The 25,941-nt window shown below is 47.7% G+C and overlaps 5 protein-coding genes and 1 long non-coding RNA gene across 12 annotated transcripts; 3 read left to right on the forward strand and 3 right to left on the reverse strand.

Annotated features, from left to right (window-relative positions):
- Positions 1-284: 284 nt before the first annotated feature.
- Positions 285-1,311, reverse strand: LOC135649214 (chlorophyll a-b binding protein of LHCII type 1-like). Its single transcript, XM_065167400.1, has one exon. It carries the CDS (start codon positions 1,254-1,256, stop codon positions 456-458), a length of 801 nt encoding a protein of 266 aa, XP_065023472.1. The 5' UTR covers positions 1,257-1,311; the 3' UTR covers positions 285-455.
- Positions 1,312-1,780: 469 nt separating this feature from the next.
- On the reverse strand, positions 1,781-6,608 carry LOC135583811 (extensin-like). Of its 4 annotated transcripts, none has more exons than XM_065167385.1 (8): positions 6,450-6,608; positions 5,750-5,926; positions 5,537-5,614; positions 3,818-3,856; positions 3,170-3,736; positions 2,986-3,066; positions 2,366-2,530; positions 1,781-2,250 (listed from the first exon to the last, which is right to left on the reverse strand). In XM_065167385.1, exons 2-8 carry the CDS (start codon positions 5,861-5,863, stop codon positions 2,128-2,130), a joined length of 1,167 nt encoding a protein of 388 aa, XP_065023457.1. In that variant the 5' UTR covers positions 5,864-5,926; positions 6,450-6,608; the 3' UTR covers positions 1,781-2,127. The 4 variants fall into 4 exon arrangements, with proteins under 4 accessions (XP_065023457.1, XP_065023449.1, XP_065023454.1 ...); XM_065167377.1 differs by having other exon boundaries at positions 2,354-2,530; XM_065167382.1 differs by having other exon boundaries at positions 2,354-2,530; positions 5,750-5,939; positions 6,450-6,594.
- A 2,865-nt stretch (positions 6,609-9,473) lies between these two features.
- Positions 9,474-10,451, forward strand: LOC103981730 (uncharacterized). The gene is made up of 2 exons (XM_009398470.1): positions 9,474-9,941; positions 10,035-10,451. Exons 1-2 carry the CDS (start codon positions 9,474-9,476, stop codon positions 10,449-10,451), a joined length of 885 nt encoding a protein of 294 aa, XP_009396745.1.
- A 6,926-nt stretch (positions 10,452-17,377) lies between these two features.
- LOC135649220 (glucan endo-1,3-beta-glucosidase 3-like) lies at positions 17,378-19,456 on the reverse strand. 3 transcript variants are annotated; one of them, XM_065167414.1, is made up of 4 exons: positions 18,874-19,456; positions 18,040-18,776; positions 17,687-17,717; positions 17,378-17,580 (listed from the first exon to the last, which is right to left on the reverse strand). In XM_065167414.1, exons 2-4 carry the CDS (start codon positions 18,674-18,676, stop codon positions 17,394-17,396), a joined length of 855 nt encoding a protein of 284 aa, XP_065023486.1. In that variant the 5' UTR covers positions 18,677-18,776; positions 18,874-19,456; the 3' UTR covers positions 17,378-17,393. The 3 variants fall into 3 exon arrangements, with proteins under 3 accessions (XP_065023486.1, XP_065023493.1, XP_065023484.1); XM_065167421.1 differs by having other exon boundaries at positions 18,040-18,606; positions 18,874-19,449; XM_065167412.1 differs by having other exon boundaries at positions 18,040-19,456.
- Positions 19,457-19,760: 304 nt separating this feature from the next.
- Positions 19,761-22,284, forward strand: LOC135649237 (uncharacterized). Of its 2 annotated transcripts, none has more exons than XR_010501201.1 (2): positions 19,761-20,543; positions 21,294-22,284. It is a non-coding gene; the product is annotated as an uncharacterized LOC135649237 (long non-coding RNA). The 2 variants fall into 2 exon arrangements; XR_010501200.1 differs by having other exon boundaries at positions 21,446-22,284.
- Positions 22,285-25,026: 2,742 nt separating this feature from the next.
- On the forward strand, positions 25,027-25,821 carry LOC135649232 (transcription factor PAR2-like). The gene has a single exon (XM_065167431.1). It carries the CDS (start codon positions 25,224-25,226, stop codon positions 25,680-25,682), a length of 459 nt encoding a protein of 152 aa, XP_065023503.1. The 5' UTR covers positions 25,027-25,223; the 3' UTR covers positions 25,683-25,821.
- The last annotated feature ends 120 nt before the right edge of the window (positions 25,822-25,941 follow it).

A 25,941-nucleotide genomic window follows, 5' to 3' on the forward strand; every position in this document is an offset into this window, starting at 1 on the left:
TCTTCTTGGTGGTCTCTTATAAACCATTTGAAGTTTTCAGTTCTTTTTCAGTTCTTCTTCTTGGTGGTCTCTTATAAACCATTTGAAGTTTTCATTACATCATTAATGTCGAAAAGCTATTTGTCTCTTATAAACCATTCTTTCTCAAAACAAATTAGTGCATGCAATTAGTATGGAGGAAAAAAAAAGAATTTTTTTTATTAAATAATGTTTTATGAGGGTAATCTCAATCATGATTTGATTGAATTAAATCATGATGTGCCTATAATCGTGGGGGCGCAATGGAATAATAACACAAACACATCCATTAGGGGATGGGAAATTACATATAGCTCATCAAATATTACTCGGACGAGACAATAAATAATTGGATCATCCAACGACATCATGATATTTTACACCATCAACAGCCACCCAACGTAGTCAGAAGCAGCTGTTGCTCCGGAAGCAGCAGCTCACTTGCCGGGGACGAAGTTGGTGGCGTAGGCCCAAGCGTTGTTGTTGACGGGGTCGGCGAGGTGGTCGGCCAGGTTCTCCAGCGGGCCCTTGCCGGTCACGATGGCCTGAACGAAGAATCCGAACATGGAGAACATGGCCAGGCGGCCGTTCTTGATCTCCTTCACCTTCAGCTCCGCGAAGGCTTCCGGGTCGTCGGCCAGGCCGAGGGGGTCGAAGCTGCCGCCCGGGTAGAGCGGGTCGGTCACCTCGCCGAGCGGCCCGCCGGCGATGCGGTAGCCCTCCACGGCGCCCATCAGGATCACCTGGCACGCCCAGATGGCCAGAATGCTCTGAGCGTGGATCAAGCTGGGATTGCCCAGGTAGTCCAGTCCGCCCTCGCTAAAGATCTGAGCGCCGGCCTTGAACCACACCGCCTCCCCGAACTTGACCCCGTTGCGGGCCAGCAACTCCGGGAAGACGCAGCCCAGGGCGCCGAGCATAGCCCACCGGCAGTGGATGACCTCCAGCTCCCGGTTCTTGGCGAAGGTCTCGGGGTCGGCCGACAGCCCAGCCGTGTCCCACCCGTAGTCGCCCGGGAACTCGCCGGTGAGGTAGGACGGGGGCTCGCCGGAGAACGGGCCGAGGTACTTGACGCGGTCGGGGCCGTACCACGGACTACCGGATGCAACGGGCTTCGGCTTGGCGCCCGTCTTCCGCATGGTGACCCTGCCTCCGCCGAGGACGTCGGAGGCCGAGGGGGCGAGCTTGACGGCCTGGCCGGCGAAGGATGGGGAGGAGAGGGCCATGGTGGAAGCCATTGGAGAATGACTCGCTGCAAGGAGGAAAGAGTAGGAGATGGATTCGATGAGAGAGTAGAGCGAGGGGTTGGGGTTTATGAAGGCGAAGCGGGAGCGGGAGAGGGTGGCAGTCCTTATCCTACGAAATCTGTAGCTCTCCTCTCATTGGTTCGGAGGGTTTGCGATGGTAATTGCGTCGAACACTTGGCACACTCTCGTCCACAACAGCTGGAGATACTTAAGATTTGTGGCTTCTGTGGAAATCTCCTTCACCGAGTGTTGATTGGAGCCTCCAGATTTTTTTTTGGGGGGGGCCTCAGTGTCAGATGTTTAGATAATTTCGCCAAAAATAAATTGACCAAATATGCTTTCTTATTATGTAGGAAAAAAAAGAAAAAGAAAGAAAAGAACTCAATTTAATGTGATTTGTGTAAGACAAATAACTATGGAAAGAAAAAGCTTCAGTAGTAGTACTCCTCCTTGAATCAATTCCACACAACCGGATACTGACAAGTATTCGATGTTCAGTATAATCATTTCGAGAATGTAGCAAACAAACCATTTATACTTGTATAATCAATTGCTAGCATTACAGTCGCAAGTTCAATGACATAAATTTTACATTTAGAGAAGAGACTATTTTCAAGTCCAAAAAAAAAATATTAATAAAATGTCGATAGCAGCTGATGACAACGTAGTATGCGGAAGCAGCCCTAATGGCCACCATCACAACATCAATGTCGAGTTACCAACTTGGGTTAGGCCTCTTCGGTCAGAGAGCACACCAAAGCAGCAAGTGACGTAATTGTCAATTCAGAACCAGCATGTATGAAGCAATTCTGTGATAGATGCACGCATAAGCCCTTGATGGAAGGTCAGGTCCATATTATCACTACCTTAGCATTTCCTGCAGTTGAAGCACTTGATTCCTTTGCTCCGGTGGTAGAAGATTGATCTGCTCTGGTGTAAGGCTCATAACTTGCTGAAGCAATGCTTTCTCCATTTCTGGTGTCAACTGCACAACCATAAATAGAGTGGTATATAACATGAAGTTATTTTCTGATTAATTTTATACCAACTAAATTCAGGCCTATGGAAAAAAGAAAAATCAGGCTTACGAGGGCTATTACCGGTGGTGGACGAAGTGGCTGACCACTTGTGCCTGTGGCCATCTGTCCAGAAATCATCGGTAGTCCTGGAAGATGGGAACCAGGTGCCCAAAGAGCTCCTCTGTCGGCTTGCATGGGGGGGGTGCCAGCTTGACTGCCATGGTCTGGACCTAGATGTGAACCAACCTGCTAAAAGAAAACAACTTTGTTTACATGAAACAAAGTGTATTGGGTATTCAAGTGTAGTTGATTTGTTTTCACCAGAATATCACAGTTTGTGTAGATCCCAGCTTAAGTTTTATGGCTTCATGTTACTATATATAATAAAAATCAATATTTGATATATAGGACAAGTATTGGAGCCTCCATGTTGTTTTGCTTCTCAAGGGCAGCTCTTGATAACATTACTTGAAGACATGATTCAGTGCAAAGAATCTAATAGTTGGTGTACACATGTTTGGACTATTTTATTTTGGTGCACTCAGATTTTTATTACATATTTTGACATTGTACATTGTACTGATATGCAGAGCACATATATTATGCAGTCTCGTCTTTGCTGTATATATCTTGTTTGCTTCATTGTTTGGGTTATTTCAAGATTACCAAACATTTTATTCAGAAGCAGAATCTAAACGCACCTGATACATATGCTGAGGTGGTGGTTGGCTTGGAAGAGGCGGCTGTCCTTGTATGAAGGAAGTTGGAGGGGTTATACCTGACTGAATTTTGAAAAGCATGTCACCTTCTGCAACTAATCCCTTCTGTAGATGAAAATAAAATTGATTCCTTGAATAGTTATGAAGACTTTAGTTTCCAACTTACATGAAACAAAGGCTGTGATAAAAGCTGTTGAGGTGCACTTGATGGTTGAAAACCAAGGGAATGAGCCATCTGTGGGTGAAGCTGATGAGCGAAAGGTTGAATTGCGACCGGTCTAGGCTGCATAGGTAATGGTGGTTGCAAAGCCTGATTGAATACTCCAGGATTCTGCAAAGTTTGATGTGGCTGCACAGGGACCATTGGCATATGGGATGGAAGAGTTGAGTAATGTGGAGCGGCAGGGGCTGGTAAAGATATATTCTGAATCTGGGAAGATTGTGGAGGTGGTACTGTAGGAATTTGCACAACTGGAAAGCTCTTAGTTTGTGGTGCTGAAAGTGCTAATGGCATTGTTGGCAACTGGAAGGTCGATGGAGGAACAGATGCAGGTGGAACGGAAATGGCTGGTGGTGCTGGATTTTGTTGTCTAGCTGGTGGTAGTGTCTGAGACGAACTAGGTTCACCTTGTGGTCCAACTTGAAATGGCGGTGTCTGAGAATTTTGAACATTTGGCGGCTGTCCAACATGTGCTGGTTGTGGTTGCGACAAAGGCTGTTGGATAGTGGGCATCTACAAAATAGAAAAGCATCAATTCTTTGCAATCAAATTGATGTACGAAGTAAATTCTAAGTTAAGGACACATCATATTACCACTTTAGGAGGCTGAACCATTCCAAGCATTATTTGTGCCTGAAATAAACCCACCATTTCAACATTTAAGTGCTTAACGTCTTAAACATATTTTCAAACGGAAACAAAAAAGATGGAACTCTCAAGGAAATCATGAGTTGGATACAAAAATGTTCAAATGACATGCAAACCTTTTAACTTTAATTAAAGATGACCCATATCATAGCTCAAATGCAAGTCATAATTTTTCCCTCTCATCCAAAAAAAACAAAAGAACAAACCATGAAAATTAATCTTCAGTCTAGCAGGACATGCTCTAGTAGAACTGTGGACCATTACTACAATACTGGATTCAGTTTTACTTGAGAATTCAAGAATCATATTGCAAGGTGTAGTGTAGAGCACAAAGAAGTAAAGTTCTTGACCATTCAAGTTTTATTCTAAAATCTTTAAATTCTTAAATTTCAACCCATATATCTGAGTTAAAGTGTATTTTTATTCTAGTTACATTAATTAAGCCAATGATGTCAACAAGAACCAAATGAAATGGGATTTCTTTGAATCCACCTAGTATATTAATCTTTTATGAGGCAAGTAGATGAGGAGTCAAATATAACTTTTGATGCAACTCCATAGAGATTAAATGCTATCTTGTTTCCTCTCATATTTCTCCTTACTCTACTAGCTACTAACTAGTCCTATCTATCATAAATTAAAACAACCAAAACAAAAAGATACTCTTCATCCTAAAAAGTTCTGATCATTTGAATAGCAGCTTGTTTTTGGCCATCTTATGTTAGAATCCTAGCTCCACAGCCAATATATGTATCTTTTACCCATCGACATATAACGACAAATCATCTTATGCTATGTCTCGAACATGAGTTATAACTAACCAAGTGCAACACACTGAATCCACATATCAAATTACTAAGTGTACATGTCTCCCCACATGTGCTCAATGTTTAAACCAATTTGTTAAGTATAACATTACTTTCTTATCACCTCCTCGGCTATGTAAATAGAGAATATTGTTATTTCCAAATAAATGATTTGCAGCAAATACCAAATATCATTCCACACAGCTGATAGGCCCTTGTTAGGATCCTTCAACTTACTTAGGTTACAGTTGACCCAAAAGTTTGTGTGTATGAACATATAAGATTTTATCTTGCTTCTAAACATGAACTAAGCCTATTTGACCTTGAGAAATGAGTAAGAATGATGCTACCAATTAATAAAGAAGTCTGAAGCACAGAAAACTCAGTCAAGAATTGTCTGCTAATGAATGCATAAGTAATCATGTGAAATGACTTGTCCTGAGAAAACCTAGAGGATGGTTTCTTGGTCAAACTAGTGTTGGAGTTCCAAAACTTTATGAAGAGTTTAATATGCAGTCATAAGAAGAAGTGGGGTTACAAGGACTTGGATATCAGCTGCAGTGTCAGCTGAGTAAAATAAGCATTGAGGCATGAAAGTTAGCATGAAGTTACAAAATTCGAAAAACAAATTGTGTTGATCTAAAGACACAAATGCTCAAATCTAAATGTTCACATGACTGCACAGATCAATATCAATCAATTGCACAAGATTACTAATAGTCACAACAAGAAGACCAGATGAACATTATAATCCAGTTGCAATAAATCAAAAAGCAACCAAACCCATCTGTCTTTATTATCTGCAACAAAAGATCCTAGCAACCAGTATGATGCAGGGAAGAGTAAAGAGATGATTGACCTGGAAGAGAGATCGGGTCAGGAGAGGGTTGTCAATGAGTATCTGCCTTGCCTGTTGCTGATTCTGCTCTATTAAAGCCTGAAAAAGAATATATATAAGAAAAAAATAATAAAAAGAAAGTTGATGATCATCGATCACTTTCTTGGATAAAAAGGAAAGAAAGAAAATAAAAAGAATTAAGGGTTTCATTTCTTTGACGGGTCAGGAGCATACTTTCATTTGAGACATGATGTCATAGAGCTGGGCTTTGGACATGCCCGCAAACTGCGAGGTGAAGCCATCACCTGGCGGTGGCTGCTGCTGCTGCTGCGTCTGCTGTGCAGCCATCCTACTCTGTCCTTCCAACCCCCATTGTCTCTTTGGCTCTCCCACAAACACTTATCCCGTCTCCTAATAGGTAAAGCTGGCAAACTTAAATTTGAGGACAAGACCAATTCCGGCGGCGGTATGATACAATTAGGAAAAAAAGACTCATTTTAAACCCAGTCAAGTAGGAACTTCTCTACATGCTCAAATGTCAGAGAAAAAATGATAACTTTGCGTCTCTACCACAATTGCTCGACCATGAAAATTATGGTTCAAATCAGATATAGCTGTCTAACAAGAATTTCGTGATCCTCGCAACCAACAGTTACAACTTCGAGGGTTTTCAGAGCTTCTGCGTGCGTGCATGCGTGCTCGTAAGGGAGTTGGGCGGAGGCAATTTCAAATGATCGATCTACCAAAAGCATAATAAAGAACAGGAAAGCTACAGCCAGCGAATGTTCACGAAGACAAAATAAGTTTACATCAACAACATGAGAAGAAGTGTCTCTCAAAATGTCCCGAAAAAGATGGGATCGAAACATTTACAATCGGAAGAATAAATATGAATCCACCGTGAAATGTTCCGAATCCAAGGAAGAAGAAGCACCTGTTTGCCGGCGAGGCACTGCTGCGCTCCGGTCGTCGCTCTGTTCGCTACGGAGAAGAGGAGGGCTCGGGTTAGCAGCAGCAGGAGGTGGGAGAAGAGAGGACGAGTCGATTTAGGGCAGAAGCGGGTCAGGATTTGGGATTTTAAAGCTGATCAATTGGAGCCATCGAGATCGATAAGCCCCACCATGGGCCCAATCTTCTTATCGTGGGCCTCCTCCATCTCACGAATCATACAGCAATCCGACAAATCTAATCCAATCCGCTTGAATCGGACCGGTGCAGTCCGGGTTCATTATTGAAACCACCACCTCACTACCCGGCGTCGCCGTTCGAGAACGACGGGGCGAAGCCAGTCCCCTCAAGTGGCAACTCCTTTCTCATTCTGTGTGTTTCCTGCGCGGCCGCTGGTTCGTCAGAACGATTGGGGCTTTTGTGATCGAATCCTTCATCCTCCTCCGTCCAGTCGCGTCCATTTTCGATCGAGAGAGAGAGAGGTATGCCGATTATACGATACAAGAACATGATTGCTTATCATTTGCTTTTTTATGGAACACATTCATAATTTATGCTCATTGTATCGGTCTGTTCCTGCTTTTCAGTCTTTCTTCGCTGCTTGTTCTAATTATTCTATGGATTTCTGAGAAAGATAATCTTTTCAGGTTGCAGTCTTGGTTGTTAAAAATTCAGGATTCTATTTGATAAGGTATATTTTGGACTCCAGCTACGTCACAACCCATGCCCCTGCTAAGTCAACATGAGGAGTACTTTCATGCGTAATCCGTACCGAGATACCCCTCGATACGTCCCGTCCAGAAAAGCTCGGGACGACGTCGCATGGTACCATTCCATGCATTTCGGGCGGCGACCACGTGAAGGTACCACATCGCCACTCGGGGATCGACCGCCATACCAAATTTGCGTACAATCGATCCTCGTGCAATAGTATAAAAGCCCCTGACTGACATATGACCAGGGAAAGGAAAGAGGAAGGCTACCACTAACTTATTCGATGAGGGGCCACTGTCGGGAACCCCCGACGAGGGCCTCCTGTGCATGAGCACGACCTCCCCCCCCCCCCCCCCCCCTCGAGAAGCGCGATCGCCCCGATCAGGAGATGCCTTCCCGGAAGACGGAGTCAGTGCCCCGACCGAGAGACGCCATCCCTCAGACAACACCACTGCATCCCGACTTCCTGACATAGTTGGCTTCGGCACTTCTTCCAACCGATCACGAACTCCCGATATCGACTCGTGGACCAAGCCATGCTGACTTATCGACATGACGCATTTGTTCACTAACATTTTTGGTGCTAGAAGGAGGGCCGATGTCGCAGGAGCATCCCACAAGAGTTCCCCCCGAAGGAGAACTACCAGCTAACCACCCCCCTTTCGGACTCGGTGATCAGCCCCTCCCCGTCCTTAGGGATGGGGGTGTTCCGGCTCCAACGCCGGATCGTTACTAGCACATGTTCAATGATCCAGGGCTCTCTCCCCTAGGATATGCTGCAGGACCCTCGGTCATTTTGCCTGAGGCGTTCCTCGACCTAGCCAAGCAAGTACAGACCTCAGTGGGAATGATGCAAACGATCGTCCCGCTCATCCCATAGATGGTGCAGTTAGCAGCTTCCCCGACCGACCCAACACCGCAGAGGCCAAACAGGGAACAAGTTAGGACAAGAGAAGCCTGAGAGCATATTGCAACCCTAGGAAATCTTCCCGAGCAATGCGCGCTCGCACCTCGCCGAGCCGCTACATCCCTCCCCGAGCCCGACACTTTATCATCAGAGTCTATGGATGACTCATTCAGGCTCTAGCTATCTATGGTCAACCGTCGCCTAGACAAGTTCCAGCGCGAATTTCAGAAGTCACGCGGCGAGACAGGAGAAAGCGGCTCGGGTGGATCCTTATTCGCTTAGGAAATCCAGGACAAGCCTGTGCCGCTCAACTTCAGACTCCCGGTGTTGGAAACATACGATGGCGGCTCCGACCCCATGAAACATGTCGTCACATTTCAGGATCAAATGGCCCTTAACGGTACCTCCGGTGCCCTGATGTGTCGAGCATTCCCGACTACCTTCAAAGGACCGGCACGAGCATGGTTCAGCCGATTACGACCATCCTCGGTCTCCTTCTTTGATCATCTCGCAAGGGATTTTAAGCAAAACTTCCTAGCTAGCGTATAACCAAGGCCTTCCATGGCCACGCTGCTCGCGTTATCCCAACGCGAGGATGAATCACTTTCCCAATTTGTGGCGCACTTTATCGCTAAAATCCAGGGGTTCCCGGATGCTCATCCCTCTCTGATCATGCTAGCATTTTTTATGGGTCTGAGACCTTCGAGGTTTTTCTGATCATTAATCGAGAATCCGCCCGCAACCATCCCCGAGATGCTCTAACGCGCCAACCATTACATTGTCGCTGAGGCCCTAATGGTAGGGAGGAGTGAGGATAGCAAGATGCAAAGGATGGAACAAGCCCGAGGAACTACTTTGGCACCGCCAGTTTAACCCCGTAGGAGGCCCGATCGACCCGAGCAGCCACTCCCGAGGCCCCCGCCTCTACCTCTAAACACTTCTCGTACCGAGATCTTTCTCTAGATCAGGGACAAAGGCCCCTTGCGACAACCCAATCCCTTGAAGGCTACTCACAAGGATCGATCTAAATATTGTAGGTTCCACCGGGATTACGGCCATGATATAAAAGACTACCACGACCTCCGAAATCAGATTGAAGAGTTGATCCGGAGAGGTCACCTCGAGCGCTACCTTAAGGAACTAAGAGAAGCATCTCCGCATTTTAGGGGTCCCATCGAAAAATAAATCGACGTCATCACCGGCGAACCGATTGCTGGCGGTAGTAGCTCGACGGCGAGGAAGGCCTATGCTCGCAGCACGGTAGAGAAGCACCCTAGACCCGAGTTTGAGCCTGAAATCACATTCGGAACCAATGAGGTCGAACGCTCCCACCACGACGACGCTGTGGTAATCTCCATTCGGATTGCCAACGCTCAGGTGAAAAGAGTGATGGTCGACACCAAGAGCTCTGCCGACGTGTTGTACCTCGACGCCTTCAAGAAGATCGGCCTAACTAATGAGGACCTCACCCTCATGGCATCGGCGCTCATCGGATTTACTGGGGATTCCGTCTCCCTGCTCGGGACCACCATCCTCCCCGTTACCATCGGGGAAGAACCGAGAGCCAAGACGATGATGACTACCTTCATGGTAGTCGACCTTCCCTCGGCCTACAACGTCATCCTCGGCTGCCCGACACTCAACAAACTGAAAGCGATGGTTTCCACTTACCACCGGGCCATCAAAATTTTGACTTTAGTAGGGGTCGGGGTATCCCGAAGTGATCCTAGAGAATCAAGGCAGTGCTACCTTACATCGGTCACTCTTCCGGAGAAGTCGCGGCCCCAACAAGCCCCGAAACCCCGTAAGGAAGCCAGAACACCGACACACCTGGAGCCACCTGAACAACTCGCCGAGGTACTCTTGAAAAGGGACCGACTCGACATGACCGTGAAAGTCGGGATGACACTCCCTGAAGCAAACTAGCTCCAGCTCATCGATTTTCTGAAGAGAAATGCTGATATGTTCACATGGTCCTCAAAAGATATGCTGGGAATTGACCCGGGGGTGACCCAGCACCACCTCAACATCCATCCCGAGGCTCGACCGGTGAAACAGAAGCCGAGGAAGTTCACCCCCGACCGACAAAAGGCAATCAGTGACGAGGTCAATCACCTTAGAGAGGCCGGATTTATAATCGAGGTGAAATACCCCCAGTGGTTGCCAAATGTAGTCCTCGTTAAAAAACACAGTGGAAGCTGGAGGATGTGTGTTGACTACACCGATCTCAACCGAGCATACTCCAAAGATTGCTATCCATTCCCGATGATAGATCAACTGGTAGATGCCACCGCAGGCTATGAACTTCTTATATTCATGGATGCGTTCTCGGGCTATAACCAGATCAGGATGGCACCACAAGACTAAGAGCACACAACCTTCATTATCGACAGGGGAGTATATTGTTACAAAGTGATGCCTTTCGGCCTGAAAAATGCCAGGGCGATGTACCAAAGAATGGTCAATAAACTGTTCAAACAATTACTCGAGAGGAACATGGAGGTGTACGTAGATGATATGATCGTAAAAAGCAAATCGGCAAGCACACATCTGGCCAACCTAGAGGAGACATTCCGAACCCTCATGTGGTTCAACATGCGCTTGAATCATTCGAAGTGTGTATTCGGGGTCCGATCAGGGAAGTTCCTCAGGTTCGTCATCCACCAGAGAGGAATAGACGCCAACCTGAAAAAGGTTCAAGCCATAACAGAGATGTAGCCTTCTTGCTCGATCAAAGAAGTGCAATGCCTCGCTGGACCGACAACTTTGCATGGACCTCAGAATGCGAGGAAGCCTTCGAAAAGCTGAAGGCATACCTTGCTCAATTGCCCTGACTCGCCTCACCCGAGCCGGGCAAGGTCCTCGGCCTATACCTTGTAGCCTCGGCATAAGCGGTCAGCTCGGTGTTAACCTGAGAGGCATCATCGGCACAGCAACCCATCTATTATGTCAGCCACGTTCTCGTCAGACCCGAGGTAGGATATTCCCCAATCAAGAGGCTGATCCTCGCATTGATGAAGATGACCTGAAAGCTGTGACCGTACTTCCAAGCCCACACGATCAAGGTGATAACCGACCAACCCCTGCAGCAAATCCTCTCAAAGTTTGATGCATCAGGTTGGATGCTACGGTGGTCAGTCGAGCTCGATGAGTTCGACATCCAATATGCCCTCATAACGGCCATTAAAGCCTAGGTATTGGCCGACTTCATCTCCGAACTAACCCCCGAAGATCATGTTGTTGGACAGGGACATAATGAGTGCACATGGACCCCATATGTGGATGGGTCGGCGACCACCGAGGGAGCAAGGGCCGAGCTCATCCTCAGGAGTCCGACCAGAGAAACTCATGAATGGGCGCTTCGGTTACGATTTAGGGCCACCAATAATGAGGCCGAATATGAGGCATTGCTCCACGGACTACGTCTCGCCCTGGAAATGTGTGTGGGCGACCTTGAGGCCTTCAACGACTCTCAGCTAGTGGTAGGACATGTCAACGGGAGCTTTGAAGCCTGGGACCCAACCATGGCGCTATACCTAGCGGAGGTAAGATGGCTCGCCCGTTGCTTCGACCGCCTCTCGATTACGAGGATACCTCATGCGCATAACGCGGAAGCTGATGCCTTGGCTAGGATGGCCTCCGCTCGCAACCCGGGAGGAGCCCCAGCAACTGAATCCCTCACGGCCCCGATAGTACCGACCCGTGACATCGCTGGGACTGAGGTCTCATCGAATTGGATGGAGGAAATCCTCCGCTTCAAGAGGGATGAAGCATAACCCGACGACCCGACGATCGCACGACGATTGAGGCGAACCCAAGCATGGTATTGTGAGATTGGTGGAAAATTATACCAAAGAGCCTTCTCTCAACCCCTCCTACGCTGCCTCGTGTCACCTGAGGCCGAGACAGTTCTCACCGAGCTCCATGAGGGAATCTGTAGGGAGCACATCGGTGGCCGAACATTGGCTTTCAAGATCCTCAGACAGGGATACTATTGGTCGACCATGCACCGAGATACCCAATCATACGTGCAGTAGTGCCAACAATGCCAAAAGCACGCCCGATTACAACACCAGTCAGCAATCCCTCTCACCCCGATAGATGTAGCTTGACCCTTCACCCAATGGGGCCTTGACCTCCTCAGGCCCTTTCCTCCAGCCTCAGTATAGTGACGCTTCCTCATAGTCAGTGTTGACTACTTCACAAAGTGGGTCAAAGCCAAACCTCTGACGTCCATCACGGAAAGACAAGTTCAAGGCTTCACATGGAGGAACATCATCACCCGGTTCAGGATCTCGAAGGCTATTATCACCGACAATGGAACCTAATTTAACAATGCCAAGTTCAAAGCCTACTGTCAGTCCTATGGGATACAGTTGAAATTCAGCTCAATCGCACACCCTCAAACCAATGGGCATGCCGAAGTCATGAACCGAGCAATTCTGGAAGGCCTCAAAAGGAGGGTGACCGGAGCATAGGGATCCTGGGTAGATAAACTCCCTAGCATCCTATGGGCATTGTGAACGACCCCCAAAACTGCTTCGGGGGAATCCCCATTCAGCTTGGCATTCGGAACCGATGGGGTACTCCTGCCCAAAATGGTATTCCCAACTTGGCGTATTGACACCTTCGAAGAAGGCAACTCTGAGGAAGGCCCCAGGGTTGGGCTCGACTTACTCGAAGAAAGGAGGGTCGAGACGCACTTACGCACCCTGGTATACAAAAAGGCCATAGCCCGACTTTACAACCACAGATTCCACCCACGACCGATCAAGGCCAGAGACCTCGTCCTCCAAAAGACCGAAGTGAGTGACCCAACCCGAGCAAGAGGAAAGCTGGCGCCGAACTGGTAAGGCCCCTACCGGGTCTATGACTTAGTCCAAGAAGGAACTTACCACCTCGAAACCATGGAGGGAAAACTTCTACCAAGAACGTGGAACACCGCAAATCTCAAAAAATTATATCCATAGACACGTCGGTACATCAAACTCGTAAACATGCTTTCCATAATTCAAAAGGCACGTCAATTATACTTGGTCCAGGTGTTACAATTCAAAAACCCGATCGGACCAAGAGACAAAAAGGCAAGATTTGCAAATGCCCCTCAGTTCGGGGGACCCTTAAGTTATCATCGAAGGGGACCTCGGCCTTCGTAGACTGCGTAGCTTGGATGTTTCACAAAAGGGTTAGCAGCTCATCATCTAAAGCCCGAACCCACCCCCGACTCTCCTTCAATTGGTATTGAGAGTCAACTAGCTCGGCCTTTAGTCATTTGACTTCGGCCTCCAAATTCGTGGCACGTTGCTCGGCCGTCGCCACGGTCGCTGGACCAGGCCCGCCCTTCAGCTCCTCGATCTCTCGGCGAAGGCTCGAGTTCATCTCACCCATGTGTTCAATCACCCTACCGGCATCGTAAACATGGTCGATTAAGGTCATGGTATAGTGCTACCCCTGCATAAGGATCAGCGTCAGTGACCATTTTCAGACGGTAGCCAGAAAAACGCTGAGCTCACCCAAACGAGGGACTTGGCCGCCCGATCCATCAATACCATGGAGGGTGAACATTATAGCTGCTTCGCCAGTGTCGGATGCAACACCCCTCATGAGAACTCTTGAGCGCCGACCCATCGGACCAGATCCTACTCTCAGCCTTGAGAGTTGGCCATCTGGTACTGTAGGGAGCCCCCGGCTCCTCATCTGCGAGGTCAGCCATACCAAGGGCCTGAAAAAGGTTTCCCTTCGAAGCGAGCACAGATGCAACACAAGTCCTGCATCAAATTCGGGCAAACTACGGATCTCTACAAGGGGCCTTCACCAGGAGAGGCAGCCTGCCCCCTCTCCCATGCACGCGCTAAGCCCTCGCCCTGGAGGCCGCCACCCAACTCACCCATCCTTGGGGCTGCCATCCCGTGGGTCGCCATGCTCTCCAAAACCTTCCGGATGTCGACCTTAGCCTTCTTCTTTGGTCGACCCACCTCCGGATCCCTGGGCGACTTCGACCCACGGGTCGACGTTCCCTTTTTCGAAGGAACCCCGGAGCCAAATCCTTCACGATCTCGGGTTGGCTGCGCCACAGCCGCAGTATGTGGCATCCTCTTCAGAATCTGGAGGTTCACCATCTCTATGAAACAAAGGCATGATTAGTGAGGTGTCAGGAAAAGAAAGATAGAGAGTGAACACCCGCGCACGAATCTGATCGTACCCCTAGTGGCTGGACTTAGCCCCACTTCAACCAACCACTCCTCGGTCATCCCCCTGATGGCCCGAGAGGAGGACAGGATCTCTCTCAGTCGCTCCACATGCTCGGTCTCTTCATGCGAAAGAAAAGGGGGAACGTTGTTGATCGCCCGGGAGGTCCACCCGACGCAAAACTCCCACCCTCGACTGCAGCTCACGAAGAAGTGACAGGCCTTCCACCCCTTGTTGTTGGAGGGTGCCCCACTAATCCTAAACCCACTTCTGGCTGTTAGGTAATACCTGCCCCGCCTCTTGCACAAGTGAAAGCAGGCCAAGAAGAGGGTTCGGGTCGATTCAATCCCTACCCCTCGACATTCATCAAGGAAAATCACCATATTGCACCAGGAATTCGACACCATTTGGGATAGAGAGATCCCCCACCAGCGAAGGCATTCTTGGATGACCGGATGCAGCGGGAAACGTAGCCCTGCCTCTAGAGCATCCGTGGTCAGCCCAAATCCATTGGGAAATGTGTCATGAGGACATTGACCCGGGCGTGGAGCATGAAGTTCATAGTCCTTAGGGATACTATAGTGATCCCGAATTGGACCTAATAAGTTCTCAGGCACCACCGAATTGACCTCGTGCCATGACCTAATCACTTGCAGGGCCACAAAGGCCTTCGAATCGGCCGAGTCCGAGCCGCCCAACGAAGAACTAATCACCTCTACCCTAGAACTACCGGAGACTGAGCCACTGATCTCGAAAACCGATCGACTCGAAGAGGGGGGGGAGAAGAAGATGAAGATATCCCGACCTCAAAAAAATGAGTGGCTAGCCGAGGTGAAAGCAGGGAAAACAACAATCGAGCAATGCCATCACATTCCACAGTTAGGGGTTTATAAAGAAGAAACTCGCCACCCAGAAGCTGACGTTTGGGCTCCCCGAGGAAAGAGATGATTGCAGCATTCAAAACCTCCATAACTCCCGGATATCTTCGGATTCCCCAGTCTCGAAAGTCCCGCCAGAGGCCTGCTCCTGACGGAAAAGATCGCGACATTCAAACCCACCATAACTCCTGGATTCCCCAGTCTCCTCGGCTATGCCACTCGTGACAGGAAATTTCCCACCAGAAGCCTGCTTGCGCCAGTCCAAACCTGAGCCCAAGTTCAGTTGCTCAGCTAACATGTTCAGTCTTTGCCCGAGTCACGTAGCTTGGCCCCCCAACCAGTAACTCGCCAGTTCAAACCTGAACCCGAGTTCAGTTGCTTGGCCAATAGGTTCAGTCTTTGCCTGAGTCACTCAGCTCGGCCCCCTGACCAATGACTCGCTAGTCCAAACCTGGGCCCGAGTTTAGTTGCTTGGCCAATAGGTTTAGTTTTTGCCCGAGTCGCGTAGCTCGGCCCCCTGACCAATGACTCGCCAGTCCAAACTTGAGCTTGGGTTTAGTTGCTCGGCCAACAAGTTCAATTTCTGCCTGAGTCGCACGGCTCGGCCCCCCGACTAGCGACTCGCCAGTCTAAACTTGAGCCTGAGTTCAGTTTGCTTGGCCAACAGGTTCAGTCTTTGCCCGATTCGTGTAGCTCGACCCCCGACCAATGACTCGCTAGTCCAAACCTGAGCCCAAGTTCAGTTGCTCGACCAACAAGTTCAGTTTTTGCCCGAGTCGCACAGCTTGGCCCCTTGACCAGCGACTTGCCAGTCCAAACCTGAGCCCGAGTTTAGTTGCTCGGCCAACAAGTTCAGTCTTTGCCCGAGTCGTGTAGCTCGACCCCCCGACCAGGGACTCGCTAGTCCAAACCTGAGCCCGAGTTTAATTGCTTGGCCAATAGGTTTAATCTTTGCCCAAGTCGCGCATCTCGGCCCCTCGACCAGTGACCCGCCAATCCAAACCTGAGCCTGAGTTCAGTTGCTCGGCCAACAGGTTCAGTCTTTTTTCGAGTCGCGCAGCTCGACCCCCCGACCAGCGACTCGCCAGTCCAAACCTGAGCCCTAGTTTAGTTACTCGGCCAATAGGTTCAGTTTTTGTCCGAGTCGCGTAGCTCGGCTCCTCGACCAGCGACTAGCCAGTCCAAACCTGAGCCCAAGTTCAATTACTCGTCCAACAGTTTCAACCCTCGCCCGAGGCGCGAAGCACGGCCCACCGAGCAGCCCCATGATAAAACAGCCCGACTACCCCTCACAAGCAATCGATCCACACGCGACACTCCTACGAGCCAGGCATGCCCCTCGCCCTCTTGCAAGGACCTTGTGGCACGCCTTAGGAGGGAGAAGTGATAAGGTATATTTTGGATTCCAACTAAGTCATAACCCATGCCCCTGCCAAGTCAGCACGAGGAGTTCTTCCACACGCTAAGCCATAATCTGTACCGAGGCACCCTTCGGTACGTCCCATCCCGGAAAGCTCGGGACGGCGTCGTATGGTGCCATTTTATGCATTCCGGACGACGACCGTGCAAAGGTACCACCTCGCCAATCGAGGATCGACCACCGCGCCAAATCTGCATACAATCAATCCTCGCGCAATGGTATAAAAGCCCCTGACGGGCATCTAGCTAGGGAAAGAAAAAAGGGAGGCTACCACCAACTTATTCGACGAGGGGCCACTGTCGGGAACTCTCGACGAGGGCTTTCTGTGCAGGAGCTCGGCTCCTCCTAAGAAGCGCTGTCGTCCCGATCAGGAGACACCTTCCCGGAAGACGGAGTCAGTGCCCCGACCGAGAGATGCCATCCCTCAGACGGTGCCACCGCATCCTGACTTCCTAACATAGTCGGTTTCGGCACTTCTTTCAACCGATCGCGAACTCCCGACATCGACCCATGGACCAAACCGTGTTTACTCATCGGCGTATTTGTTTACCAACACTACTTATTCACATTAGAAGAAAGAAGTACAATCAAAACTGTTCTATAATTCACTAAAAGAAGTTAATTGTTCATCTATCTCTGCTAGCTACTGGAAGCTTTCGAGTAACACACTCTGCTGGCCTTGGGCTCTGCTAGAAAGTACTTCACGGTCAACTTCTCCACTCCTAGAATGAGACATCAAGAGGGCTTCTTTGCCTCCTTGCTGTGGGAACCCATAGGTGCTGGAGCAAACAATGGCCATCGAGCCATTTCTCTTTGGAATCATTACAGAATATCTTTGGTGTCTATTTTGCAGACACTTGAGAAGAAGAGTGACATCACAAGACATGTTACGGTGATTACAAGCGTCATGCCGTTTAACATCAAGGTGGAGCCACTCGTTGCCGGAGGAACAGATCCGAAGACTGTTGATCCAGTAGGAATAGTCGTGTTGAGGACAGATGAGCTTGTGCTGTCAGTGCAGGTGTTAGCAGATAATTCTTCTGTCAGTTGCGATGATCGTAAAGGTAACTGGATTCTGCTGCAAAAGAAAATTGTCTTCAGGGAGGAGATTTTACCTTGTTGATGGATGCTGACACGTTGAAGTACCTGCGAGAGCACACAGTGAGAAGATTGCCGAGAACTAGACGTTACGTAAATGAGCACCCAGATCCAATACAGGTGGATGTGTCAAATCGTTGTTGCTTTCAGAATTTGATTGGCCTAAGCAAAGCTATCGGTGTCTGTTAGTCTTGAGTGGTAGGATAAGGTAGAACCTGATACCATCAAGTTATATGCAGACATTTGGCACATTGTGACCATTTTCTCTCTCAAAATACTCCGAGTTATAGGATTTGATCACTATTAGTCACGAAGCATAAGATTTGCTCAAATCTGTGGTAAAAGAGCAATGAGATGTGATCAAACTTACTTGGATCCACATTGGTAATCACAGCTGCTCCTCCAAAATCACAGCTGGTAGGAATTGGGTTCTTCTGGTAGTACTCATTGAATGCATACGATGCATGATCACGGACTGTATTCGGGTTGTAGCAGCTGCCACCTTCCTGAATTGCCGAACAATCTGCGCCGCCATATCCACACGCATAGTCTAGAGCAACCTGCAGTCCAGTCTTGGATGCAGTCTGGCTTGCAACACACCAGCTTTGGCTGGATGACGATGATGATGATGGGGTCACCATCGCCGGAGTGGAATATGGGTCCGTAGTCGGAGTGGTCGATGTTGTGGGAAATGGATTGTAGTCGGGAGTCGTAGTAGTTGGGGTGGTGATCGTGGGGTTGAGCACCGGAACTGTAGTTATCGGAGTGACAACATCCATTTCCGGCATCGTCTTCGAGGATTGCAGCTCGGTTTCAGCTAGTAGAAACCTGTTGAATTGTTTTCCAGGTTCATAAACCATTTCTTTGTTGGAATCGGTTGTCCGTGCGAGAGATGGACCGGATGACAGACCATCCTCTGATCCTTTAGCGACTACTCCTGCAGAGACGATTTGTAAGAACTGATGGTAACAAATGCATGTGCAAAGCTTTGAAGATTTTATTGCCATGAGAATGATAAGAGTATGGTCAAAGAGTTTCTTTTCCTCTCAGGTGTATGGTGAGTGCTTCATCCTCGAAGAGCTGAGTGGACTTCGGTTCTTCTTAATCCTGACGCTTCTCAAGTTTGGTAATGGTGGCAAGGAAAGTATCTATCTTACTTGCTTAACCAACATGGACGGGGAAAACGCAGAGAATTTGTACTGACCCGAGTAAATAAGTCCGAACAAGAAGACGATGACATCGACACCCATATCTTTTAATGTCTTCCTCCGATCTTTCTTCACCTTCTCTTTTCCTGCTTCTCTGTTTCAGGTGCTCTTGCGAAGAGTTGCGCTTCAAGAGGGACAAGCAAGTCTACTTAAGCAGTGAAAAGGAGCAATTTTACCTTCATCTCACGATATATATCCGACAGGACACAAGTTCCCTTCATGATTGCAGTGGGGGAGAATATGAGGAGACTTGGGAGGGGAGGATGGGAGCTCGGGAGGCGCACGCAAGAGGAGGTGGTGGAAAAGAGCAGAAAAGGAAAAGGTTGCAGAGGAAAGCAGCAGCAGCAACAGCAGTAGCGACTCCAGCGGCAGCAGTGGAAAGAGGAAGGTGGTGTGAGAGTGAAGAATCCCTGCGTGGGTTGGCTGATGATGGTCATAATGATGATGAAACGAGGGGTGGTGGTGGTGGTGGTGGAGGTGGGAACCTCTCCTTTATCCCACGCTTTTACTATGTCTATGGGACTAAATCATGTGGGAAAGGTGGTGTTGAGCTGCTTTACTTCTTTCCCTCTTTTTGGACTCTCTGACAGTGCCATTTCTTTGGTCTCGAGATCCTCTTCGTTGCTTGCGGCCTATCAGTGACTGTGGTTTCGAGACCCAGATGCTTGACTTCCCATCGAGTTGAGTCAACCTGGCACGAACTTTAAGATCGAAACCTTAGAGACATTGGTGCATGATTGCGGATACTACTGATGTGTGCGTGAAACATAAGCTAAATAAAAAGCCTAAAGCGCATTCACGTCTAATATATGGCCTCAAGCTGATTCAGCAAAGTTACTTGAATGGTGTAACGTACACAGGATTGGGTCAATCTTACCAGTGTAGTAGGACCCGTTGTCCCTCTAAATGATCCGAATCTGACACATCCAACTTGATCCACTCCATGACAATTACATTCCACCTGATTCATTTGATATAATGAATGTTTGGATCAATCGGATCCATTCTTTATGCCCAACCAACCCAATTCGCATGCGGGTAAACCCATACGGGTCCATTCCAAACCTACTAGCCCCGTTTTATTAGCGTCTCTCCTTAGCCACCCGCATTCTCCCGCCATGAGAACAGATCAAGCAAGCCCCACGCCCGTCACTCACCTCTTCCCCCGAGCAAGCTACGGAAGCTCCTCCTCCCCGTTCTCCCCATCTCTTCCTCTCATCCGGCTGCCGAAGCACTCCTTCTTCACTCCTACGTCGACGTCGTCTTCGGTCCCCTAAACACCCACGTCGGGTCTCGCTCCTTCCGACCTACCTTCTCTTTAGCTCCGTATTCCTCACCCCACCACCCCGGGCTGCATACAATTTCTCTTTCCTCCTCGCCTCCGACAGTCTCCTGGCGCCGGGCTTGATCCAGCCAGAGCAGGCCACGGTGTACGCAATCAATTTTGGGCTCGAGACCCGGGTGTCCGTTTCCATTGTAATGATCCTTATGTATAGGAGCTTTGGGTCAGTCCACGAAGCGTTATGGTGCCTGACGCGAGAGCTGTTCTCAGAGAACTTGTTGCATCGGTTGGCATGGGCATATGATAATATCGACCACGCTAGCGAGTTGTTCGACAAAATGCTGCAGAAGGATGCTGTATCACGGAGTGGCAGATGATGTGCTGGTAAGAACTGACTATTTATGGATGCAATTAACAAATTTTATAGTTGAAACAATTTTTATTTTGTTCAATAAAGTTGTCTTGTCATCATGTATATGCTTGGGCGGCCTTCAACTTAATTGGGCAGTTACCTGGGTTATTTCATGCAGTAGATCTTGCTAGAGAAAGTTCAACTTCTACATTGTGTTTTCTTTTTTTTTTTCAGTACTTTGTGATGATTAGGTTGGTCTCTAAGCGAGGTTAACCTGTGAAGTGACTCATCCTCGGACTAGCATTATTTTATTTGTAAACAATGCTGACAAACATCTTAGCAGCTACAATTTGACTGGGACTGTCACCAGTCAGAGGAGCTAAATTATACTCTTTCCCATTTCCAGAGTTCCATATCCAAACTAGTTATCGGGCAACAAATCATCATATTTTGTTGACTTAGTTTTTGAAATTAGAGAATTCTACAAGCTCATCAAACCTGATTCAATATCCTTAGTATAAATTTACTAAACCTGATTTAATATCTTTGTTATCCTATATATGCTGTGCGACTGAAGTTTTTGAGGCAATGCCTTCGATCGTCATATCTTCCTTTGCCCAGCCATCAATTTTCCTGATCATCATCGTGCATGCAAACTTTAGAAGAAACATGAATAGTTTTGATTTAATGTTTAATATGCCCACCCGGATGTTCACTTTGAAAGAATGAAGGCAGAAATTGTCGATCTAGATAAATTGTTTGACTTTGCTTGATGCTTGTAGCTATTGGAAGATTGGTGGACCAAGGAAAATCTTGTTTTAATCCAATAAGGAATGTTTACATGGTAAATGTTGTCAAGCATGGTGTGATGTTAAAAGAAGCAGAGGAGATGATTTTCAGCAATGGTAATGTCTCCAGAATTTTCCATATGTAGGTTGCACTGCTTGATGCTTTTTTCAGATACATGGAGATATCAAGATGTGATATCGGATCGATAAGGTCAACGAGTGGAGCCTGCAATGTGGGTTATTTTTTTTATTGGCAATCATGTTTTTGGGATCCAGGAGATAGAATGATGCAAGATATGTCAGAACGAGCATCAAAATTGGTGGTGGAAGAAAGTGATGCCACTCCAAATTGATGGTATGTTTCATCAGTTACTCATGGGAAATCGATCTCGCCACACACTAAACGCATCTATTTATCTTTGTATGAGATGCTTTTCAAAGTTTAGCTTGCTGGCTATGCGCCAGAAGTTGGAGAGGTGCTGCTTGACTCCTATCAATTGGACAAAGAGACTGTTCTGTGTATACAGAGTAATATATTAGCCAATGCCTTTGGGTTGATAAACACAAAATCAGGATGCCAATAGCAGTTATGAAAAATCTGACAGTTTGCGGTGACTGCCATCATGCTAGAAAGTCCATCTCCAAGGTCCACGATCGAGAGATAATATAGTGCAGGACAGGATCACGTTTCATCGCTTCAAAGCAGATTATGTTCCTGCAACTTGCAAGAATCACTGGTAAACGATTGAATTTGTGCCAACAAGGAGAATCTATTAGATGACTAAAACTATTCTTTCTCGTCTTCATGTGGTAAAGTTGCCTACAGCTATCCTCTATATTTAAAAGGATTGCTCGATTCCATACTAATATCATTTAGCTCTGCTGCTGAAAATTTTGCCTAGTTGCCTTTTTTACTGATTATTTGTGCAATAATTCTTGGGAACTAACCGTTTTTCAATAAATCTTATGAGCATTTAAATATTAAGTGTAGCCATTAGCAGAATATAAATAAATGAAATCTTTATCTTGGTTTGTGGTTAATTACTAGGAAGTATGTCTTCACTTTGACATGCATACGTAGTTATTTAGCGCAAGTCCAAAAGTCTAAAGTGAGATATGCTATAGAAGAACATTAGTGTTGTGTCAGCCACTTCTGTAACATTAGTGTTATAGAATAACAGTACTGTGTCAGTGTGGACTTCAGCATAAATGGAAACCCTAATAGATTTCCCAGCTGGCAATCTTCAATGACACAAATGCTGAACACCTAGCAATATTGTAAATACTAGTGATTTATAATCCATGTAAGAGAACTAATGGTGTATCAAGTGGACATCCATTGGAAGATCTGAGGAAGTTATAAATGTAAATACTTGTGATTTATAAATGTAAGAGTATGGGACATAACATAGTAAAGTCACATATGGATTATTCTTGGATTGTGCTTTGGATAAACATGGAGTAGAAGCAAAGTAGATCAAGTACGATGCATCAAATCCTAAGCATAAGATTCTATAAAGAAATTAAAATACAAGATGTTCCCACATGACAATACAAACAATAGCTAGCTGGCATATTTGTTTTCCTCTGAGTACTGATAGATGATTAATTATGGAAGTTATGATTGATAACAAACTCACTATGACAATCCATTATATCTCATCGAATTTTCTTCTCCAGTGAATTGCATGCATGTCTTCAACGTGGTAGAAGATCAAGGATTGAAGTCACATCTTCATATTTGAGATATCGAGTGAAAGAGAACAGATTTCTGTACCTGCTGTGATAGGAACAACCGGGCGAAGCTTTTGTACCATTGCACCCGGAATAGGACAAACCGAAAAAGAAGTGCTGTGTCACCTGTCCACAGGTTTCGCCAAGGATTGTTCTTAAAGGTAAACGAGAACAACACGTTTCCTTGTATTATATGTTCATCGAATGAATGGTGGTGAAGTAAAGATTGGATTTGTGACAATCTTTACAGAAGGTACTGCTGCAGGATTTGCAGAATGATGCATCTGCATGACCTTAGTAGTATGACAGGTCATTGGGAACTTAGCCGAAAACATGTTAAACCTACCCCCTACCCCCTAACGACCAGCCACCACCGTGGTGGAGAATTACTTTATTGTATAGCAGCCAGCATAAACTAAAGGGGTGTTTATAATGCAAGAGGATATGTGAATTCTTTTAGGTTCCTCCTGGCTGTCGGTCTGGGAAAGTAATGTAAATAATGTAAGGCCAGAATCGGCTGTGGCGTAATCCACATCACATAAACAAAAAAAGGGCCATGACAACCTATTCTTGGGTGGTGGAAGCCACATTGTTTAGTACTTTTATCCGGTCCAACTTCTCCAACATCCACATCCATCCTCCGACTGCAACCAAGACAAGGCCGAAATGCTCTGATCTGAGGACACCATCTTGCACAATGAAAGGAAAGGATTAAAGAACTGGGACAACCACCATTCTTCCTTCATTAGCTAAGCACAAGAAAGAGAAGGGTCAACCAACCCTCATTACCTCAACAATTCTAATCCTCATTGTTATCTTTTATTATTATTATTATTATTATTTAAATATTATTTCAGGATGGATTAGGAGTTGGTCAGCTTCTATGACAACTATTAATAGGTCTTAGAAATTTTTTTTATTTTTTTATCCAAAAAGAAAAACTGTGCACAAAATCCATGAGACAGCTTCTGACTGCACCATTCCGTGGGCCTCGAGGATCCGGCGAAGCAGGAAGCCACCACGAAAAGGACTAGACCAGCAGCAATAATGGCCGTCACCGACCAGACCACAACCAGACACGAGGATCCCAAGGCCTTCCTTCCCACATGCAGCCCCCACGGCGCTGCAAAAAGGGGTGGAACAGAATCCCCACCCCCCACCACGCCCAGCGCCGTGCGGGTGCGAGGGAGAGGGCCCCGGCCGCCGAAGGCCTACCGGAGATGTGGTGGGTCCGGCGACGTGGTGCGCGCCGAGGCCGAGCACATGGGCGGTAGGTTCGAGGCATCATGTGACGCCATGTTCTCTCGCTGCTGCTGCCGTTGCTGTTGCTGCCACGGGCCTCGACCCGTCTCCTTGGGCTTTATTCTGGCTGCGCAGGCGCCCCCTGAGAAATCATGTGGGCGGGCGGCTTTCGTGGCCTCTGCGGTGCATGTGGAAGGGCGGGGATTGGGTAGGCGTCGAGGATGGTACACGCCGTGAATTGTAGCAGTGGAAGCGAGGGTTCCCGGGTTTGGTAGCGCGACCGGGACAAAAGTGTTCGACCGGCTTACTTTTGGGATCATGTGGGAGATGTCATAGCGGTCACATGGTGTGATTGAGAGCGGAAAGTAGGAGGAGCACTACAAGTGGTGACAGAGGATGTCACGGTAGACGGGGGCCCTCCCTCTCTCTCTCCCATAGCATTCTTCCTGAATGAATGAATGAACATCCACTGTGCCCCGAAAAATACTTGTTAATATGATGCTAAAACAGTGAAGGCAACATTATGTTTTTTTTCCTTGGAAATCCACTGTAAACCTTCTTTGCTTTGTTGTCTCGATTGGACCCCCGTGTAATCTTCAGACCTAACACCAACAGGAGTGAAAGCCAAGCACCGGCAACCACCAGCTGAGCCATGCCACGCCCGCTCTCCCCAGCAAAAGCCGAGACAAACCACATTTATCTGCCGCAACATGCTCCCCGCAGAAACTATTCACACATAACCCCAGAAAACAATTGCAATCACCTCCGACCCGCTCTCCCTCTCTCCTCGCTGGTATTTGACATTTCCTTCGAGAATTAGACCCCCAACATTCTTAAATGTTATGTTCCATCTCTCTCTTTCTCTCTCTCTTCAACATATATATAGATATATAGATATATATAGTGCTCATCTCTCTCCCTGCTCCTCAACAACACACCTACCGTCCCATGGACAAGAAGCACGACCACCGCGCGATGTTCTCGCCCGAGCGCGGCCACGACGGCCTCGTGGAGAGGAGCAGGCGGATAAAGATGGCGGCCGAGATGGGCCTCGCCCGGTCCTCCCGTGGCCGCCACTGGAGCCGAGCCCTCCACCGCCGCCTCCTCCGGAGGAAAGGAGCGACGAGCGGCGGCTCATGCGGGTGCAAGGACGAGGCGTTGACCTCCTCCAAGGCGGTCGAGGAGCTTGGGGTGGGAGAGAACGAGGACGACGCGGTGGAGGTCGACGCCCGGGTTCACGCTCTGCAGAGGCTGGTCCCCGGCGGCGAGGAGCTGAGCGTGGAGCGGCTGTTCGAGGAGACGGCCGACTACATCGAGGCGCTGCAGGGGCAGGTGAGTGCCATGAGGGCGCTTGCGTGCTTGCTTGATGAGTTGGAGCGGGACAAGAGGGTGGTGATGGGTGGGTGATGCTATGCATGGTTATCTCGGATATGTATCTTTGGATTGTCTTCTCTCTTTCTTCTTTTCCCTTTTTATTTCTTTTTTATGATGTAAGAACACTGAAGAGAGGTTTGGAGAAAAAATAATTCTTAGTTTTTCCTTTGCACTTTATGTTAATTTCTTGGGTTATGACTTTTGCCAATATAACAATCTCAATTTTACCATTATCATTCATGATGCTTAATGAATGAGTGATATGTAGATCTGACCTCTTTTATCTTTTAAG

The sequence above is a fragment of the Musa acuminata genome, chromosome BXJ1-4 (genome assembly GCF_036884655.1).
Source record: "Musa acuminata AAA Group cultivar baxijiao chromosome BXJ1-4, Cavendish_Baxijiao_AAA, whole genome shotgun sequence".
Lineage (NCBI taxonomy): Eukaryota > Viridiplantae > Streptophyta > Magnoliopsida > Zingiberales > Musaceae > Musa > Musa acuminata.

What these genes read in the sequence shown, in the direction of transcription:
- LOC135649232 (XM_065167431.1), top strand. Translation starts at nt 25,224, where the DNA reads ATGGACAAGAAGCACGACCACCGCGCGATGTTCTCGCCCGAGCGCGGC.
- LOC135649214 (XM_065167400.1), bottom strand. Translation starts at nt 1,256, where the DNA reads ATGGCTTCCACCATGGCCCTCTCCTCCCCATCCTTCGCCGGCCAGGCC.
- LOC135583811 (XM_065167377.1), bottom strand. Translation starts at nt 5,863, where the DNA reads ATGGCTGCACAGCAGACGCAGCAGCAGCAGCAGCCACCGCCAGGTGAT. An exon ending in ACATCATGTCTCAAATGAAA is followed by an intron (nt 5,615 to 5,749) that starts GTATGCTCCTGA and finishes ATTCTTTTTCAG; the next exon opens with GCTTTAATAGAGCAGAATCA. An exon ending in CACCTCAGCATATGTATCAG is followed by an intron (nt 2,531 to 2,985) that starts GTGCGTTTAGAT and finishes TTCTTTTAGCAG; the next exon opens with GTTGGTTCACATCTAGGTCC.
- LOC103981730 (XM_009398470.1), top strand. Translation starts at nt 9,474, where the DNA reads ATGGTCGACACCAAGAGCTCTGCCGACGTGTTGTACCTCGACGCCTTC. An exon ending in CACCTGAACAACTCGCCGAG is followed by an intron (nt 9,942 to 10,034) that starts GTACTCTTGAAA and finishes GATTTTCTGAAG; the next exon opens with AGAAATGCTGATATGTTCAC.
- LOC135649220 (XM_065167414.1), bottom strand. Translation starts at nt 18,676, where the DNA reads ATGGCAATAAAATCTTCAAAGCTTTGCACATGCATTTGTTACCATCAG. An exon ending in GATTACCAATGTGGATCCAA is followed by an intron (nt 17,718 to 18,039) that starts GTAAGTTTGATC and finishes GTGCTCTCGCAG; the next exon opens with GTACTTCAACGTGTCAGCAT. An exon ending in TGTCAGCATCCATCAACAAG is followed by an intron (nt 17,581 to 17,686) that starts GTAAAATCTCCT and finishes CTGCACTGACAG; the next exon opens with CACAAGCTCATCTGTCCTCA.